The sequence below is a fragment of the Salvelinus sp. IW2-2015 genome, linkage group LG19 (genome assembly GCF_002910315.2).
Source record: "Salvelinus sp. IW2-2015 linkage group LG19, ASM291031v2, whole genome shotgun sequence".
In the NCBI taxonomy this organism is placed as follows: Eukaryota; Metazoa; Chordata; class Actinopteri; order Salmoniformes; family Salmonidae; genus Salvelinus; species Salvelinus sp. IW2-2015.
Window position 1 is genome coordinate 2,387,681 of NC_036859.1, and position 21,203 is coordinate 2,408,883.

Below are 21,203 nucleotides of genomic sequence, written 5' to 3' on the forward strand. Positions count from 1 at the left end.
CACCTGTTAATAACAGACTCCAGTTTGTCACCTGTTATTATGGATGAACATGACTCCAGTGTGTGTGTCACCTGTTATATGAACATGACTCCAGTGTGTGTGTCACCTGTTACATGAACATGACTCCAGTGTGTGTGTACGCCTGTTACATGAACATGACTCCAGTGTGTGTGTACGCCTGTGTGGTGGCACTTGAACTATTCTGACCCCAGTCCACCAGGATTTTTCCGACTCAGACCCCTCCTTCTTGGCAGTGTGTATTCCTAGCAGACAGCACAAAACGATCTCTCCTAGTTCATTATCTCTTGGCAGTGACGCTTTGAAGTTTGACCTCATATTGCCCTGTGATACAATATCTATGTATCATATGAGTGAAATGTATTTATATCTCCTGTCTGACATGTAGCCTAGCTGGATGTCTGGATAGGAGTCCATCCAGCCAGCAGCATACCACCCTGCACCAGCAGCATACCACCCTGCATCCCACTGCTGGCTTGCTTCTGAAGCTAAGCAGGGTTGGTCTTGGTCAGTCTCTGGATGGGAGACCAGGTGGTGCTGGAGGGCCAGTAGGAGGCACTCTTTCCTCAGGTCTAAAAAAATATCCCAATGCCCCAGGGTAATGATTGGGGACATTGCCCTGTGTAGGGTGCTGTCTTTCGGATGGGACGTTAAACGMGTGTCCTGACTCTCTGAGGTCATTAAAGATCCCATGGCACTTATCGTAAGAGTAGGGGTGTTGACCCCGGTGTCCTGGCTAAATTCCCAGGCTGTCCTTCATACCATCACAGTCACCTAATCATCCCCAGCTTACAATTGGCTCATTCATCCCCCTCCTCACCCCTGTAACTAATCCCCACGTTGTTGCTGTAAATGAGAACGTGTTCTCAGTCAACTTACCTTGTAAAATAGATTTTTTTAAAGCGTCACAGAGACCCTCTTCTGACCTGAACAAACACACGTATGCAGACACACACACACATGCGTAAAGGCACACACTCACACACGCACTGACACACGCACAAAGAAACACACACAGACATTTTTGTCCCACAGGATAGAGCAGAAATCAAGAGCCCTTAACAATTAGTTAGTGCCAGGCATAGCCCAGACCTAGGGTGAAACAGGTTAGGGGCATGCAGCTATAAACAGCTCCCAGCATATCACACACACACACACACTGACACACACTGACCCAGTCACACAGAAACACGCACACAGTCATCAACTGAAAGTGGCACTCCAGTCTCCTTTTCACCTCTTTTAACACCTGATTTACTTAACAAAAGGCACATCTCAATAGGTGGTCCAGGTAAGTCATGACATAGCAAACGTGTGGGGGGGTTCCTTTCCTCTTTTGTTCTCTACTTCTCCTCTATTGTTCCTCAAGCAAGGGACGAGGCTGATGACATCACTGATTCCCAACAGACCAACTCTTTGAATATATTTTTTATTTATTTAACCTTTATTTAACCAGGTAGGCCAGTTGAGAACAAGTTCTCATTTACAACTGCGACCTGGCCAAGATAAAGCAAAGCAGTGCGACAAAACCAACAACAACATAGAGTTACACATGGGATAAACAGACGTACAGTCAATAACACAATAGAAAAATCTATATACAGTGTGTGCAAAAGGAGTAAGGAGTTAGTAGTAGCGAAGTAATTACAATTTAGCACATTAACACTGGAGTGAGAGATGTCCAGATAATGATGTGCAAGTAGAAATACTGGGTTGCAAAAGAGCAAAAACAAGTAAATAAAAACAATATGGGGATGAGGTAGGTAGTTGGATGGGCTATTTACCGATTGGCTCTCTACAGCGCCAGTGATCGGTAAGCTGCTCAGATAGCTGACGCTTAAAGTGAGTGAGTGAGATATACGTCTCCAATTTCAGCGATTTTTGCAATTCGTTCCAGTCATTGGCAGCAGAGAACTGGAAGGAAAGGCGGCCAAAATAGGTGTTGGCTTTGGGGATGACCAGTGAAATATACCTGCTGGAGCGCGTGCTACGGGTGGGTGTTGTTATCGTGATCAGTGAGCTGAGATAAGGCGGAGCTTTACCTAGCAAAGACTTATAGATGACCTGGAGCCAGTGGGTTTGGCGACGAATATGTCGCCAGGGCCAGCCGACGAGAGCATACAGGTCGCAGTGGTGGGTGGTATATGGGGCTTTGGTGACAAAACGGATGGCACTGTGATAGACTGCATCCAGTTTGCTGAGTAGAGTGTTGGAGGCTATTTTGTAAGTGACATTGTCGAGGATCGGTAGGATAGTCAGTTTTACGAGGGTATGTTTGGCAGCGTGAGTGAAGGAGGCTTTGTTGCGAAATAGGAAGGCGATTCTAGATTTAATTTTGGATTGGAAATGCTTAATATGAGTCTGGAAGGAGAGTTTACAGTCTAGCCAGACACCTAGGTATTTGTAGTTMACATATTCTAAGTCAAAACCGTCCAGAGTAGTGATGCTAGTCGGGCGGGCAGGTGCGAGCAGCGAAGGGCATGCATTTAGTTTTACTAGCATTTAAGAGCAGTTGGAGGCCACGGAAAGAGTGTTGTATGGCATTGAAGCTCGTTTGGAGGTTTGTTAACACAGTGTCCAAAGAAGGGCCAGAAGTACACAGAATGGTGTCGTCTGCATAGAGGTGGATCAAGGAATCACCTGCAGCAAGAGCGACATCGTTGATATATACAGAGAAAAGAGTTGGCCCAAGAATTGAACCCTGTGGTACCCCCATAGAGACTACCAGAGGTCCGGGACAACAGGCCRTCCGATTTGATACACTGAATTCTATCTGAGAAGTAGTAGGCGAGGCAGTCTCCTTGAAGTTTGTTGTCTCTAAAAAAACAAAATTTTGCTCCAAACATTTTTTGTGTGTACTTTACTGAATTTATACTTGGGATATCGCTTTTCAACAGTAAAAGTTCAAGAATCACTAGAGGACGTCTTTAAAGCAGTGCTGTCTGAATCTGAATCAACTTACTTTACTTTGACACACTGCTTCTCTCTCTTGCTGTCCAAACCCCCCCCCCACTCCCCTATCGCACCTCCCTCTCCCTCTCTCAGGGCCGTTGTTCCAGGGAGAACTGTAAGTACCTGCACCCTCCTGGCCACCTAAAGACCCAGCTAGAGATCAATGGCAGGAACAACCTAATCCAACAGAAGAACATGGCCATGCTGGCCCAGCAGATGCAACTCGCAAACGCCATGATGCCCGGCACACAGCTACAGCCTATGGTGAGACAAATACAGTAGGGATGTGAAGTCACACATACACAATGGTGAGAGAACACACACATGCACAAATGTGCGCACAAATGCACACACACACACACACACATACACGTGAGTGGAAAAGAATATAACTGAACTGTGACTGAATCCCAGGACCTGAAACCCCTCTTCATTTTATTCAACCTTTGCCAATCCAGGTTAGTCTCTATGACCTGGTCCAAGACAGCAACAGGTTCAGTTTACATCAAGTAATTACATGACAACACTTACAGTCGGCTGCGTCTCAAATGACACTCTATTCCCTATATAGTGTACTACTTCTGACCATGCAGAGCCCTAAAGCAGTGCACTATATAGGGAATTCAGTATCAGTTTAGATAAGCTACATAACATTGAATACAGCACATTTAACATACCAGGAAATATAACCTCTCACCTTTGACCCTTGTCTCTATCTGCCCGCCCCCTCCTCCCGTTTGCAGCCTATGTTCTCTATGGCACCAGGCCTGGCCACCAATGCCAGCGCGGCGGCAGCAGCCTTCAACCCGTACCTGGGCCCGGTATCGCCTGGCCTGATGCAGGCAGAGATCATGCCCAGCCCGCAGGTCCTCATGGCAGGCCACCCCAACCATGGCCAGGTCCCCAATGCTGCAGCCGCAGCTGCACAGAAACTCATGAGGACAGACAGACTGGAGGTAAGAGATTCAGATTGACGGACACCCCCTCCACCCCGCTCCAGCAGCCTGTGCTGATTCTAGGCCACAACATGCTGCGTTAACAAAAAGACACTGCTGCCCTCTGCTGCCCTTCAAATGCCACGTCCAACACACAGTGACTTTGCTCAATGCTTATGTCTGTATGGCTGTAACCACGTTTCCATCTACAGTTTTTATGTGTGTAAAGTCATACCGTAATTTAAAAAAAAAAAAAGTCACGCCAGTTGTGTGGAAACAGGAAGTTTTGGTCCAATTTTCTAAATGCTGATAATGAAATTGATGAAAATGAATGAATTATGCGTTCATATGAATTATGAAAATGAATTATGCGATAAATGGCGGTGGATATTTTCTTGATGCAGATTTTAGAATATTCACATGAAAATCTGTCGCCAATTGGATGGAAACCAAGCTAGTGTGTATCAATGTACATCCATGTATTCATCCCTCCCCCACACCRCTCTCCCCCTCGCCAGGTGTGTCGTGAGTACCAGCGGGGCAACTGCTCCCGGGGGGAGAACGACTGCCGCTTCTCCCACCCCTCCGACAGCACCATGATTGACACCAACGACAACACGGTCACCGTGTGTATGGACTACATCAAGGGCCGCTGCTCCAGGGAGAAGTGCAAGTACTTCCACCCTCCGGCCCACCTGCAYGCCAAGATCAAGGCTGCACAGCATCAGGTGAACCAGGCCACTGCCGCCGCAGCCATGGTGAGTAGTCCGCCATCTTGGATCATCTAGGAAACAGTCGCATTGTAGGAATGAGGAAATACACACAGTAGGATGAAGCTGCCCGTAGCCACAGATCTAAGGTCAGTTAWMSSMTTTMYKSMTMSKAWMGYWWWMGMTWYGYWTTMGGGYAGGYTAAGCAGAGAAACTGATCTTAGATATGTGCCTACAGGTAACGTCTCTATTATATTATATGGCTCAGTCTTTTTCTCTGCCTGATGGCYTTAGCTGATAAAGAAAACCCACCGACGTTTAGCTGATCTGACTGATCGTATCTGTATCTACATCCTCTGTCTCAATGTGTGCTTCCCCTGCGTAGGTTCCTCTTGGCATTCAATGCATTTAATGTGCTTCTCWGACTGCAGTCTAAGTCTAATATAACAATGGTCGTTCCTCTCTAGCTGAACATCCACAGCTGAACTAGCGTTGTAACCCTTGTCTATTGTTCCTAGTATTTGCCATGCTTTGTATGAAGAGCAAAAAACAAACATTGTGGTGTTTAATCATTGTAATGAGACAATGACTATGATGTGCACAGTGAAAGATTAAGAGTGTATTGCTTTTTGATGGTTTAATAGTCCCACTTGTCCCACTTTAAACATTCTATAGCTCATATTGCTTAATAAAGGCTTCATAAACCCTTTATAAGGCCTGCATAGATGCTTCATAATCATTTATAAGCAAATGTCACGCTATATAAAGGTGATATAACAGGTCCTTACATRTGGTGCTATACCAGATGTGGTATAAACCCTATACTACACTTCATAAAGTATGATATTTGTTCATAAATGATTTATGAAGCATTTATGTAGACCTTATAAAGGGTTTATGAATGCTTCATAAGTTGTAGTTATTTTAAAGTGTGATCATATCACTCAATGCCCAGTTTTGAAGTAATGACAGTGTACATTCCATTTTATTCTTGTTTACATCTTTTCACAGTATTTGATATAGCTAGACCATTATTGAACTCATGACCATGTACTGTACTGTAGCTCTCACCTGTAGTACTGTAGTATCTACACACTGTGCATGCCCTAGTCATGTTATCCCCTTGTATACTGCGTTCCAATGATTTGTTTTTTTATTTGTTTTTTTTTCTCACCTACCCGAACTGCACTGCTGCCCCCATGATGCACCTCTGCTTGCTGGTTTATGTTAATGCGCTTGAACCCCATTGGCCCATTGCCATCATGTGCTCGCTGCCTGCTAATTAAGACTCAGTCGGCTGTCAAATCACTGAAGCGACCCCTCGACGCAACCTTTGACCTGGTACTATGACCTTTCACCTTTTAGCTTGGCATGTGGCTTTGTCGTAGTGCAATGTCTTAACCCAGATATAGCTACTTTAATTATTGTTTGTTATCGTAATGTGTTTTCTTTCCTCCTGTTGCTATATGTGTCATTATTGCCTGTGATAAACTGATTGTGGCTTCCTTCCCGGCTTTGACTGAATTGACCATCTCCACCATGTTTGCGATTAAAAACCTGCTTCCCAAACAAACATCAATTCGACATGGGAATCTGTAAAAAGGGCCACAATCAATTAATCACGTATAGCTTATGTTAACAGTAGGAGAGGGTTGAGGACATTTTTAGCTTTTAACAGTAAATGTAAATGGTGGCATGGCTCGAGCTTATGCACAATGTGTTGTGAATCAGTAGTATGTATGTACAGTATATATGCATGTATTTGTTCCTAGTGCATGTCTGATTGAGTGGGATATGATTAAAGTCATATTGTAGGGATCCATTCCCACCCGAGTTAATAAGATTGCTCATAATTCAGTTGATCATGGCGCTAGCAGTGCAGCCCCCTCTCTCTCTATGCTTCCTATCTCTTCCTCTTCTTAGCTGCCTTATTGTTTAATTAATAGAGCAATGCTTGCTTTAGTTGCATTAAGTCAGCGCAAGGTGTATTTATACGGTATATCCTCCATATTAAGCTTAGTAACTGATTGTATCATGGATATGAATGCTTTATAGAGTCACTATGTAGCCCCAGTTAGTGCCATGCTCTTGCTTGTGTAGTAATTATGTAGACTGCTGCTTGCTTGCTGGTGTTACACACGGTTACACTTTGTTGTTGTGATGTTCTTTTATCCTCTAACTTAACACCAATTCTCTTTTTTGTTTTCTTTCCCGTTTTTACCTCCAACACACCCTCTCTCTCACGCCTCCCTCACGCACCTCTTTCTCTCTCATTCTCTCTCGTTGTTTGTTTCTCCTCTCTCTCTCTCTCTCTCTCTCGCTCTCTCGCTCTCTCTCTTCCCCCTCCCCCCCCATCCCTCTTTCCCTCCCTCCATTGGGGCTGGGCAGGGGATCCCCCATAGTGTCATGCCACCCATGCCCAAGCGGGTAGCCATGGAGAAGCCTAATGGGGCTTCTGCCATGTTCAACACCGGCATGCTCCAGTACCAACACGCCTTGGCCAACATGCAGTTTCAGCAGCAGGCTGCCTTCCTCCCCTCAGGTATGGCTCCCAGGGCGCCCACGTCGCTTTCACATGGTCTCTTTTATACGTAGAACTAGAACGAGTAGACCTGCCCGGACACTGAAGGTAGTTAGAGCTCAGCAAGAGAGTTAGAGTACGTAGAAGGTGAACAGTGCAAACGTTGCGATAACAGTGTTAAAGGCTCCACGCCGCCATCTAAATCTGAAAGTGGTGCAGGTGTTCAGGTTCTCTCACTGGTAATGTGCTTTGGTTTGGGCTGGGGGGGCTGTGCATGTGGTCAGATGGAGACTGCATCGGGACGTTTTTCCTTTCTGTCCCCTTGCATCTGTTTGGCAACATAATGTATGTCCTGCTTCCATATTCAACTGCTACACTTTTTCGATTCTGTCTTGAGCGTGTGTGTATGCTTTCGTGTCACTATTATGATTATTATTATGACTTTAACTATTTATATTCATCGATTGATGATTGCTATTACTATTATTATCACTGTTTATTGCACATGAATATCCATGTTTTTATCTGATCTGTATTGACTCTCTACCTGATTCTCCTTATTGGCTAGTTTGGTCAGCACCAGGTTTGGGGTCAATTCCATTTCAATTCCAGTCAATTTAGAAACACGGAAATTCCAATTCCAATCCTCTTCAATGGTTTTCAATGAGATATGTGTTAAATTGGAATTGGAATTAGGTTTACATTCTGAATTAACTGGAATTTAAATGGAATTTACCCCAACCCTGGTCAGCACACCTGTATTTCCACTGATGACTACTTACTGTGTTACTGAATGCTGTCCAGTTAATTAATTAACCTGATCTCTTCCTTCATTCTAACGAACCTTGTGACGGGCTGTTTTGATTTCTCTCCCCCTTTTCCAATCCACTTCCTGTTGCACACTTCCTGTTGCACTGCATGATGTGCATTTGGGCAGGCTCAATATTCTGCATGACCCCCACCGCCGGTGTTGGTAGGTTCCAGCTTTCCTTCTCCACCAATTAGCTTTCAGCCTTGCCAGTGACTCGCACATCAATCTATCTAACCATCACATCTGAGTGAACCCATATAGTTTTATAGCACGATTCCCACTTTTTTGTGCTGTCTAGTCAACTGCTAGGGTCGTTGTCACACGAGTGACCATAGGAGTTAGCAAGATAGGAGCACTCAATAACCATAGGAGTTGGCAAGACAGCACAAACAGATCTGGGATCAGGCTAATAATTTTAATTTCCCTCCATTTAATAATCCTCAGTATGGTCAGATCCACATGTAGTTGGATCTGCCTTTGCTTTGACAGAGTCACAGGGTTGGTTGTGGCATATAATATATACTCATTTGCACATTTCCTTTGTCATTTAAACAAAATAATGCTGTGTTTAGTCATAACTATAAATTGTAATACTGGCGATATACACTGAGTGTGAAAAACATTAGGAACACCTTCCTAATATTAAGTTMCACCCCCTTTTGCCAACAGTCTCAATTCGTTGACACACGGACTACAAGGTGTCGAAAGTGTTCCACAGGGATGCTGGCCCATGTTGACTCCGATGCTTCTCACAGTTGTGTCAAGTTGGCTGCATGTCCTTTGGGTGGTGGTGGACCATTCTTGATATACACGGGAAACTGTTGAGTGTGAAAAGCCCAGCAGCGTTGCAGTTCTTGACACACTCAAATTAGTGCACTTGGCACCTTCTACAATACCGCGTTAAAAAGCATATTTTGTCTTGCCCATTCACCCTCTGAATGGCACACATACACAATCCATTTCTCAATTGTCTCAAGACTTAAAAATCCTCCTTAAACTGTCTCCTCCTCTTCATCTACACTGATTGAAGTGGATTTAACAGGTGACATCAATAAGGGATCATACTGTAGCTTTCACCTGGATTTGCCTGGTCAGTCTGTCATGGCAAGAGCAGGCYTTCCTAATGTTTTGTGCACTCAGTGTATGTTTTAATGTAAGTTTTATTCTGTTTCAGGTGTACTACCAAACATGTTACTGTAAATATTCCTTAGACTCTATACCGCTTTAGTCTGGTATAACCTCAATATGCCATCCACAGATGTACCAATCTGAAATCCCTATCCCTTTAACACCCATGGCTAGATTCCAATCATATAACTTACTCCCTTCTCCTCTCCCTCGTGTCTTTCCCTTCTCAGATCAGAAAGGACTGGAAGTGTTTAAGCAATATGGTTACTGCCAACCCAACCTTCTTCTAGGCTAGGTCTTGTCTGCATCATATTGCTTACACGTATCCAATCCTCTCAGATCTTTGAGTATGCATCAGCGAGGGCAGAGAAAAAGGAAGTGAGTTATTGAATTAGAATTATTATAATTAGAATCGGGCCCTTGCCCCTCTCCCCCCTCACCTGTCCCCTCACGTTTTCCTGGTGCCCAATTTGCCACACTCTACTCCTCTATGGGTTTTTGCTTATCTGATTTTCCCTTTTGACAAAAGTACCCATGATGCACGGTGGTACGCCAGCATCTGCAGCCACCACATCTGCCACAAGCGTTCCCTTCGCAACCACCTCAGCCAATCAGGTTTGCTCCTCTACCTCTCTCTCTCTCTCGCTCTCTTCTCTCCCTCTTGTACAGTGCATTCGGAAAGTATTCAAACCCTTTCCCTTTTTTCATTACATTACAGCCTTATTCTAAAATGGATGAATATATTTTTTCTCCCTCATCAATCTACACACAATACCACATAATGACAAAGCGAAAACTGTTTTTAATTTTTTTTGCAAATTTATTAAAATTTAAAAACAGATACCTTATTTACACAAGTATTCAGATCCTTTGCTATGAGACTCAAAATTGAGCTCAGGTGCATCCTGTTTCTAATTGATCATCCTTGAGATGTTTCTACAACTTGATTGGAGTCCACCTGTGGTAAAATCAATTGATTGGACATGATTTAGAAAGGCACACACCTGTCTTTATAAGGTGTAACAATTGACAGTACATGTCAGAGCAAAAACCAAGCCATGAGGTCGAAGGAATTGTCCGTAGAGCTCCGAGATAGGATTGTCTTGTGGCACAGATCTGGAGAAGGGTACCAAAAAAWTTCTGCAGCGTTGAAAGTCCCCAAGGACACAGTGGCCTCCATCATTCTTAAATGGAAGAAGTTTGGAACCACCAAGACTCTTCCTAAACTCAGAAATCGGGGGGAAAGGGCCTTGGTCAGGGAGGTGACCAAGAACCCAATGATCACTCTCACAGAGCTCCAGATTTCTCTGTGGAGATGGGAGAACCTTCCAGAAGGACAACCATCTCTGCAGCACTCCACCAATCAGGCCTTTACGGTAGAGTGGCCAGACGGAGGCCACTCCTCAGTAAAAGGCACATGACAGCCCACTTGGAGTTTGCCAGAAGGCACCTAAAGGGCTCTCAAACCATGACAAACACGATTCTCTGGTCTGACGTGACGCTTGTTTCGTCTGGAGGAAACCTGGCACCATCCCTACGGTGYAGCATGGTGGTGGGATTGGAAGTCTAGTCAGGATCGAGGGAAAGATGAATGGAGTAAAGTACAGAGACATCCTTGATGAAAACCTGCTCCAGAGCGCTCAGGACCTCAGGCTGGGGTGAAGATTCACCTTCCAACAGGACAATGACCCTAAGCACACAGCCAAGACAACGCAGGAGTGGCTTTGGGATAAGTCTCTGAATYTCCTTGAGTGGCCCAGCCAGAGCCCGGACTTGAACCCGATCGAACATTTCTGGAGAGACCTGAAAATAGCTGTGCAGCGACGCTCCCCATCCAACCTGATAGAGCTTGAGAGGATCTGCAGAGAAGAATGGGAGAAACTCACCAAATACAGGTGTGCCAAGCTTGTAGCGTCATACCCGTCAAGACTCGAGGCTGTAATCGCTGCAAAATAATTCAGTAAAGGGTCTGAAATGTCTAAAAAACTGTTTTAGCTRCGTCATTATGGGGTTTTGTTTGTAGATTGATGAGGATTTTTGTTTAATTTCATACATTTTAGAATAAGGCTGTAATGTAACAAAATGTGGAAAAAGTCAAGAGGTCTGAATACTTTCCGAAGGCACTGTGTATACAGTATATATATATATATATATATATATATATATATATATATATATATATATATATATATATATATATATATATATATATACCTTTCACGCACAGCGCACATGGAGGTTCTGTAGGTGCTTCCCTGTCTGCTAGGGATGGGATGGGAGACAGTCTCCCTCTTGTTGGCCTACACTGGTGGTTGAGTATAACCGTTTCATGAAAGGTTATTAGAACAGTACGTCTATGTATCATGTTAATGGTCAACTTTGAATGTAGTTATTAAACAAGTTATATGTGTCATTAACTAGTCATTCTGGGGAGACGTTTACAGTATGTCGTTCATCTTTGACGTCATTTTAACCTTGATCTTTGTCCTTTCTCATTTTGAGGACTCTTCCTTATCAAAGTTGACTACCAACGAATACATGCAATTGGTATGTATGAGGTAGTTTTGCTTATTTTTTGTCAAGCGTTTTGCACAGTAGGTGCGTCAGTTGCTATCTGTGCCATTTGGTGCTCGGCTTATGTTTTTCTGCTGCTGCCTACATGCAGTCAAAGATATTAGTGTCTGAGGACTCTGAGGACACATTTCTTTCTTCTTCTGCTGCTTAGGCCCTTGAGGAGTATACAGTGGGGTCAGAAATGACTGACACCCTTGATAAAGATGTCAAAGAGCTCTATTTARATGTCATCTGACCAAAGCACCAGTTCCAATCCAAGTGGCAATGTTGTTTAGCAAACTCTAGGCATTTTACATTTGTCATGAAAATTGTCATGAAAATTGAGCCACGCACACCACTGMTGGGTTTGGTGTCGAAATTAGAATGCATAAGCAGAAAAGGACCCCATACCTACTGTAAAATATAGTGGTAGATCTTTGATGTTATGGGGCCATTTTGCTTCCTTTGGTCCCGGGGGCCCTTGTTAAGGTCAACGGCATCATGAACTTTCCCCAGTACCAGGATATTTTTGCCAAAAACCTGGTTGCCTCTGCCAGGAGGCTGAAACTTGGCTGCAAGTGGATCTTCTAGCGAGACAATAATCCCAAGCAGACATCAAAAATCACAAAATACACATTTTGCAATGGCCATCTCAGTATCCGGACATGAAACCCATTGAAAACCTGTGGTTTGAATTGAAGAGGGCAGTCCATAAGCGCAGACAAAGGATATCAGGGATCTGGGAGGATTCTGTATTGAGGAAGGGTCTAAGATCCCTCCCAAGGTGTTCTTCAACATTTTAGAAAAAGGCTCAATGCCGTTATCCTCTCAAGGGGAGGTGTTGAAAGGTATTGAAAACAGGGGTGTCAATAATTTTGACCCCTACCTATTTTTGTATTTTTTGTATTACTTGTTAAACAAAATCTCCTTCTCTGAGCAATTGTATTAGTATAAAATAATAGAATTTCCCCAAAAATATTGGCATACAATATAGCTCAGTATTTCAATTATTTATTTTATACAGTAATTTTTGCTCATCTTTATCAAGGGTGTCAATAATTTCAGACCGTGGTCAAGTAGGACAAGGGAAAGAATACATGTACATAGTGAAATATTAACATATTTTACGTATAATGTAATGGGAGTGCAACAACCCTTAAAGMTAAAGACATTAGTTGAAACTTTATTATCCCAAGGGAAAAAATGTATGCTTAACTAACTGCACTTCAGGGAACAGAACCGAAACACCCCCCAAAAAAACATTTTCGGGGAGACAGAATCAGAACCGGGAAGGAAAGTGATCTATACTGTTCCAGTTCAGAACCGTTATTTTAAAAGCATGGGAACCGGTTAATATTATTATGTTACGTTCCAGGAATTATTTTCAGTCTCTCAAAAAAATACTACAAGGCAGCTATGCAAAGCCCTCCCTCTGTCACTCAGAAACTTATTCCAGTGTCTGCCTGACAGCTGAAAATATTTGCCGGTGTGAGCATGTAGGCAACCTGCCCCTCCCCCTCCGAAGCTTAGGCTACTGTAACCTACTGACCTTACAAGCGTGATTCAGAAATTAGGGAGAGATTTTTAATACTATAGCTTTTACAATTCACATTGGATTTATGAACCATTGTTTTTAATTATGGTGCCACTCTGCACACACAAGCTTGTTAGCTAGATAGCTAGCTAGCTCTGGTCCAATGTTAACTCTCGGAAGTTCAATAGACATTCAAAGATTTTCCATAGAAGCCGTTCTTCCGTAGGTATAGTTCTGTGGGCCTAATTGAGATAATGCATGTCATAACAATGTGCCCAGAGCTTCAAGCCAAGCCTCCTCCTTCAACCTGTCTCGCTCTCCCCCCCACCTGCAAAATTGAAGTCGCTTCTCGCGCCTTTCACTTGTCTGTCCACCGCGGATTTAAACAACTATAGCTTGCCTGCTCCATACTGCTCTATCCTCASTGATTTGTGAAGTAATTTAATGTCGAGCTAATGTAAAAAAAATATTTCAGAGGTTTAAGAAGGAACAAAAAAGAACGATATAAACCAATACTTTCTTTCGGTCCGAACCGGTTCAGAACTTTATTTTACAGGTTGGAACAGTGGAACGGAAAGAAAAACAATACAAAACGATTGGAAAATAATTTTGGTTCCAACCCCAGGGGTTGAACCGGTCACCCCCGGTTCTGTAGGACTTAAGTTTGCACGAGGAGACACCTCACTAGCGACTGACATTTTATTTTCTTCCTCCACCCTCCCCTTTGCCAAACATTCCAAAAATAATGCTGGTTAGCAGGTTTCAGTGATCCTATAAAATGCTTTGTTTTATCTTTGCAACATTGTAACCACATTTTGTCTTATCTTCATCTCCTTTTCGGTAATGAACTCGGAAATGTGGTTAAAACTGCTGATGTGGGGCTAGTGGGTGTCCGATGATATGCGTACGAGGTTTGCTGTGTTTGATTTCTCTGCTCTGTCTCCATCCCCAGATTCCAATCATTTCTGCCGATCATCTGAATAGTCACAAGTATCTGACTCAAATGTAGTTCGAGTCAAGAACAGTGAGTTTCTATTCCTCTCTGTTTCGTTACAGTACGTTGAACTGTGCAGCTTGTGTGTTTGTTTTATTTTATACATTTAAAGGGGCAATCGGCAATCATACATTTTTGGACATTGAAATGAATATATACCCATTGATTCTTGAAGAATATTACTTATAGATGCCTCATGAGCTTAGTTTAACTCTTGTATCCCATCAGAATCCAAATTATAAGRTTGTTTCCAATATTTGTAAACAATGTAAATGCAAACATTGAATTTATTTTGATTTGTTTGGGTAAAAACATTATACAGCAAGATGTACACTGTATTTCCAGACGATAGCACTTGAAAGTATACATTTAAAAGTTGTTTCCAAAGTGGTCCTTGATGGTAATAACATAAACKATTTTGATATCATGGATTGTCAGTCCTTACATCCAGAGCTCTGTCTATGAATTTGAGATTGGTTATATTTCTCCAGACCCATCTTTCAGCTTTTTACCAAAAGCAGTGGRGGGGTGGCCGCAAGGTTATTGATTAAACTGCAGATTGACTTCCAGATTTTGGAAGATGAGCTACATATGAAAATAACTTTTCTATCTTAATTTATTTTATTTTATTCCTTGTCTCTTGTTTTGCAGATCAAATGACTGTGTGCTGGCACTGTACAAGCCTAAAGAGTTCAGCCTTTTTGTATATAATGTTCAGAATGTCAAGCAATGGACAGGAGGAGAATCGGTCATCATCTCTCAGTCGCTCCGCAATGCTGTTCTTGTCACACATGCCAACATCGGTGTGCCCAGTCGATGCCATGACACACATACATGCACACACACACACACACCTCCTTGTCCTCCAAGTCAACACCCAGCTGAGAAGAGGAGTGTCTGTCTATCCATGCTGACAGACAGACACTGAGTACATTCACAATACACCTGTGTGTTCAAAAACATTACTTTTTTTACATTTTTTTGCACACACACGAGGCTGAGAGCGAGATGTTGTGGCGTCTAACGTACAGAATACTGTGTTGGTACCTCGGTAGACCAAGACAGCATTTTTTTTATTTGTTTTGTTTTTAAATTAATACATGCAAATGTGCACCTTGAATTTGAATTGAAATCAGAAAGGCACAACACATTTTAGCATGTACAGTTTTCTGTTTTTAAAAAGGCTTCGAGTGAAGCTAGATGATAAAATGAGGGTCAGGGACATATGAATGTTCTGGGTAAGAAACACACCTGTGTACCTTTTGAAGCACAACCATGCTAGCTTTAACCACCTAATGTGTGCCATAGAGGCCATACATCCCAAACCAGAGTGTTATTTCAGCAGTGTTATTCTGTTTACCTAAGATATGTGTTTTTATGGCTCGAGTTTTGTTTTTTACATCATTTCTCCATTGTGTATTTTCTTTATATATATATTGTGCCATTTGATTTTTTTGGTTGATATTAGGAATGGGTTCCTCTCCAGCCTTTGATCTCTCTTGCAATGAAAAAAAAAAAAAAAAAAAAGAGGTGCCTTTTATCAATTTGTTTTTGTTTTTGCCTTTCTGTTTTTGCTTTATCGTTGTATTTATCAGATGGGGTGATCTATGACTCAGAGCTCATAGTGACTGGGAGAGTTGTAAGTCAGTAGACTCTAATGCCTGTTGAAGTGATAGGGGGCGTACTAGCTCTCCATGAGGTCTCATTTCCTTGTCCCCAACCTTAAAGGAAAAATCCACTCAAAAACGATCTTTTGGTATTATATCAAAATGTCGTTTTTGAGTTGATTWTTTCGTTATAGGTGGAGGGACTCTAAAAGTGTGTCTAGAAAGAAGCACTATCAAACCATGTGTTGTTAAAAAAAAGATACGTTTGATTAGGTCATAAGAAGATATGCACTTGGTTGAGTGTTTTTGTGCTCCCCCAGACCTATTACCTCTCAATAGACACATTTTCCTTCAATTGGGGTAATACAACAAATAACTAATTTGATGTGAATTTATCAAACAGAAGGGAAAAGTATCTCACTTTTTTTGATCAGATTTGATCTGATTCAGGATACCAAAGCACAGTTCTGCTCATGCACGAAGGGTTACCGGAGTATATGGCCAAATTCAAGAAAGGTTCAACACAGAATTGGGGGAGCAGAGATTTCATTTCAAAACCCTTGTTTTCACACGCCATTATGTTCTGTGATTTCGTTTTTGTCGTTTTGACTGAGGTGTAAGATCTCTTTACTGATTGTAATGTACTTCTATTGAAGCCTTAGATTACAGGACTGGGTTCCATCCCAATCAAATGTACTTTCAATCACCATACAGGCAACGAACACCAATTATATATTATAGTCCGTACACATACATACACCTTATAATGTTTTGGTTTAGTTTTTTTCTCAAGTAACAATTTACTCTTAAATTTCATTGAACTCATGTGTTATGTATTACTTAAGGATTTTAATCTATTTGAATATTTAGTTTGTAGATTTCTGCCTTATTATATTCTACTTGACAACATTATGATATAGCCGTTGTAAATGTAGAGATTTGYATTTTCAAACCATACTAATGATTAATAATAATAATATGTGGAGTCAGAATACGTATTCCCATCATTCTTGTAGCTGGACGTCTGAAGAAGTTGATCAAAAATGTTGATCAAAGACCTTTTGATATTGATACAATGAACGGCATCAGTTGGTGTGTTGCCGAGGCATCAACTCTGGCTGAAAACGAATGTTTTAACTAGCTACAAGTCGAGATCTTGTTTGAAAACACACTATCGGGTCAAATCTTTCAGAACACCTACTCATTCAAGGGTTTTTCATTTTTATTKTTTTCTACGTTGTGCTCAGCATATGTGGGAACTCCTTCAAGACTGTTGGAAAAGCATTCCAGGTGAAGCTGGTTGAGAGAATGCCAAGAGTCTGCAAAGCTGTCATCAAGGCAAAGGGTGGCTATTTGAAGAATCTCAAATATAAAATATATTTTGATTTGTTGAACACTTTTTTGGTTACCACATGATTCCATATGTGTTATTTCATAGTTTGATGTCTTCACTACTATTCTACAATGTAGAAAATAGTKAAAACAAAGAAAAACCCTTGAATGAGTAGGTGTTCTAAAACTTTTGACCGGTAGTGTATATTGTGTCGAAATTTAGATTGTCCATGTTTAGAGAAGGAACAAAAAGTTATTTTCTACTGTATCCATTAATTAAAATATATATATATATATTGTTTTAATATTTCTTAAGATTGCCCTGAATGTCAGCGCAAAATGAACAGTGAGATTGATGGGTCTCTGGAGTTTGGTGAATAGTGAGAGTAGAGGTGAGGTAGTGGACTTTGCTGAATCGGGAAGGTCGGTAATGCTGCAGATGAACGAACTCTAACCTAAGGGACGAAGGTTGACTTTTTGCACTTCTGTACATAGTCAATGAACAGAGAAAAAAAAAAACATTTATCATATTGAGATATTATTTTGAATAAAAAATTCTATAATGATAAGTACTTTTMTAGGTTAATTAAAAAAAAAAATTGAAACGGATAGACCAGCTAAACAAATTTGCTTGCAAAAAGAAAGAAAATGGTGCCAGTTTCTAGGCAAATGCATTCAGAAAAAGCTATGCGTTTTTAAGCTTTTGTCAGTGGCTAGTAGTTTGCCAGGAAATCCTCAAGGGGCGTAATCCCCACATTCACTCCCACTCACTCCCCTTGTAGTATATGATATACAATAAATATGATATATTGTCCATATTTCAAATCATGCCTAGCCCTACAGTACAATAACTACAAAAAAATATGTTACAAACCATTTCAAATTTTAGTTTCATTGCATGTAAAAAGAACACAAATGTAAACAATCTATATAAGTAGATATGGAAAGTTTTATATTTTCAATTTACAAAAATACATTTGGGGAGACAGGGGAAATAAGACTTTTGACAAGTAATCGAACACTTGCACTTGTGATATACATTTTTTTTTACCAAGAAACTACATGAGCTCTCAAGAATAAAATGTAACGTTAACACAAAACCACCCRAGAAATATTCTCGAATCACCGTAAGATCACTCAAGTCAACATGGACTCACAGGGCACAGCTAATTATACCAGACAACTGTGCACTCGGCAGGTGAAGGCTCCCCACCGTACCGTACAAAATGTATAGGTAAACACTCTTTCAAATGAATGTAATTGTCTTCAGTCGAGGTCATCCTATTTCTGACTCGAGGTCGCTGTATAAGTGCTATGGAACCAAAGCGTCACTTTCTCCAAACCAACCAGAGCTGCGTGGGCAGATTTCACTGTCTCTCAGCTTAAACCAAGGTCTTTCTTCCCTGCTGGGGACACACATGCTTGACTGTTTAGTATGTGTGAACACTTAATTTTTTTTGCTTATAGTTGCTACAGAATAATGTACTACTCTTGTCTTCAGATTTGTTTTATGCAAAAAAAATTGTTGCCATAATTGACTCTTGCTGTTCTGAATTATATATATAAAAAAAATTGAATAAAAAAAAAAACTGATTTGCTCACGCAACTCATCTGTGGTCTTCCTGTTTGCWTGTTAACTTTGTCTATAACACATTACTGTAACGGTCCATTGCAGCTGTTTTTATCTCTATATAAAATCATTTCTGGGTAACCGTTAAGTACCTTGCTACGATTGTTTACCATTAAAACGGTCAAAAAGAGCATTTTCTCAAGCAATAATTTAACTAGGACTGTCTGAGTGGTCTGAGTGGGGAGGGGAAAACTGAAATCGAGCTGGTATTGTCAGAGAGGTTTAGAAGTCTCTTATTGGTCAATTAACTAATTTACTGCCTAGTAGGCCAAATTCACCAGGTAGGCCAAAACTCCATACCACCAAAACAAGCRGAAATTTCAGGCTGTCTTTTGAAGCATCTCTTACTCTAAAAGGGCATTATCATAATRTTCATTATTATTATTCCAACCTCATAGTGTGGAAATATATATAAWACACAGGAAAATCACGTATTTGACTACACTGGGCCTTTAAAGAGATGACAAGACACCTTTCCGAGGAGATTAGTTRTCTGTTCCTTTGCTTCCTAGAGTATAGCCCTCGTTCATGGTCATGTTTGTGGAAAGTAAATTACAGTCATGAATTTGATAGAGAAAATATGCTTATAATAAACATATGCCACAACTTATAACGAACAAAATATAAACGCAACATGTAAAATGTTGGTCCCTTAATAGCTGAAATAAAAATTCCAGAAATGTTTCCATATGCACAAAAAGCATATTTCTCTCAAATTTTGTACACACATTTCTTTACATTCCTGTTAGTGAGCATGTCTCTTTGCCAAGGAAATCCATCCACCTGACAGGTGTGGCATATCAAGAAGCTGATTAAACAGCATGACAATAAATGGCAATCAAAATTTGCAGTTTTGTCACGCAAACATAATGTCTCAAGTTTTGATTGAGCTGCAATTGGCATGCTGACTGCAAGAATGTCCACCAGAGCTGATGCAGAGAATTCAATGTTCATTTCTCTACCATAAACCGCCTCCACGTCATTTTTGAGAATTTGGCAGTACAGTGATCCCTCGCCACTTCGCGGTTCACTTATCGCGGACTTCGCTATTTCGCGGATTTTCATAATGCTTTTTTTTTTTTTTTTTGGTGCATTGTGCTCTGCATTCTGATTTCGCTAAAAACTCACTGCCCCGCTTCTTGTATCAAAACATGCTACGAAATTGTGCTATCATTTTGTCGTCTCGTTGCATTATGTGTACGTACATAAAACAGCTTGGCAAATTTACTTAAGTTGGCCAAATTATCTTGTAATTTCGACATCTCCTTAAACCATAATGTCGACGAAAACTCAACTACACGTGAGTCACTGTATTTGTATACATGTATAGGTGCTAATTGTAAAAAAAAAAAGAGTTTCTTATTTCGCGGATTTGCAACTTATCGCGGGTCATTTTTCGGAACGTACCCCCGCCGCGATAAAACCGAGGGATTACTGTACTTTCCAACTGGCATTACAACCACAGACAGCATGTAACCACACCAGCCACCTATGGGATCGTCGAGACCAGTCACCCAGACAGCTGATGAAACTGAGGAGTATTTATGTCTGTAATAAAGCCCTTTTCTGMGGGAAAACTRATTCTGATTGGCTGGTTACTGTCTCCCCAGTGGATAGGCCTATGCCCTCCCAAGCCCACCTATGGCTGCGCCCCTGCACAGTCATGTGAAATCCATAGATTAGAGCCTAATGAATTTATTTAAATTGACTCATTTCCTTACATGAAATCGTCGAAATCATTTTAGTTCGGTATAATTACTACGAATTCCCTCTTTATTTTGTACTTTCAGAAACCACACAAACAGCACTGAACATTATTGGACCAACGTAACTGGAGCTGGACCTCTTGGCGAAGATTGAGGCCAGCTTTAGTATGCCAGCAACATACTGTATGAACGTACACTCCTCTAAAGTTTTACTAGAGGAAAAAACAGCAATAACAGACATAGGCCCTATATTTGTCTATTTTATTGAAGTAGTAGTAGTGTTTGAACAACAAAAACAAAAACAAGTTTTATTAGAAGGAAAAAAACTGACTGTCATTATAAATATGCATAACCCATATTTCAATATTAATGTAGTGACCAAACAACAAAAACGCCCCCACCCCCCCACACACCCCTAAAGGCATAGTATTATGGCAGCTGCCAAGGCTGTCAGTCAGTAATTGCTGCAGATGTGCTCAATAGTGCTTGAGCATATGATACTCCCCAAAGCATGGTGCAACACACAGAACACATGTACTTTGTCAACCTTCCTTCTCCTGGTGCTGGACAGGCAGACTACAGTGTCTCTGTGTGCAACTGCCTTGAACAGCAGCTGGAGGGACTTTGGAGGCAAAATGTTGTGCCGTGAGGCGTAAGGGATTGTCTGTAGCAGGACGGCCCCCAGTGGACGTACGCCGGGTGGTGTGGTGCTCTTCCAGCAGCACTTTCATGAAGTTCTCTGGGTACTTTTGGTAGGTAATCACCTCACCTA

The 21,203-nt window shown here is 41.4% G+C and overlaps 1 protein-coding gene and 1 long non-coding RNA gene across 24 annotated transcripts in view; both read left to right on the forward strand.

Moving 5' to 3' along the window:
• The window catches only part of mbnl1 (muscleblind-like splicing regulator 1), a 92,788-nt gene extending 74,087 nt beyond the window's left edge, over positions 1 to 18,701 (forward strand). For 6 of the 23 annotated variants that reach the window (XM_024010354.3, XM_024010351.3, XM_024010356.3 and 3 more), the window contains 11 exons: positions 3,064 to 3,234; positions 3,429 to 3,479; positions 3,714 to 3,926; positions 4,424 to 4,663; positions 5,903 to 5,956; positions 7,004 to 7,157; positions 8,074 to 8,109; positions 9,605 to 9,690; positions 11,578 to 11,622; positions 14,115 to 14,186; positions 14,808 to 18,701. In XM_024010354.3, the coding sequence (XP_023866122.1) occupies positions 3,064 to 3,234; positions 3,429 to 3,479; positions 3,714 to 3,926; positions 4,424 to 4,663; positions 5,903 to 5,956; positions 7,004 to 7,157; positions 8,074 to 8,109; positions 9,605 to 9,690; positions 11,578 to 11,622; positions 14,115 to 14,171 (1,107 nt within the window). In that variant the 3' untranslated portion in view covers positions 14,172 to 14,186; positions 14,808 to 18,701. The remainder of the gene's footprint in view (positions 1 to 3,063; positions 3,235 to 3,428; positions 3,480 to 3,713; positions 3,927 to 4,423; positions 4,664 to 5,902; positions 5,957 to 7,003; positions 7,158 to 8,073; positions 8,110 to 9,604; positions 9,691 to 11,577; positions 11,623 to 14,114; positions 14,187 to 14,807) is intronic. The other 17 variants (XM_024010357.3, XM_024010360.3, XM_024010359.3 and 14 more) reach the window with 17 other exon arrangements.
• LOC139029267 (uncharacterized) overlaps positions 1 to 21,203 on the forward strand; it is a 205,710-nt gene that overhangs the window by 142,046 nt on the left and 42,461 nt on the right. The gene's annotated exons all lie outside the window — the stretch shown is intronic.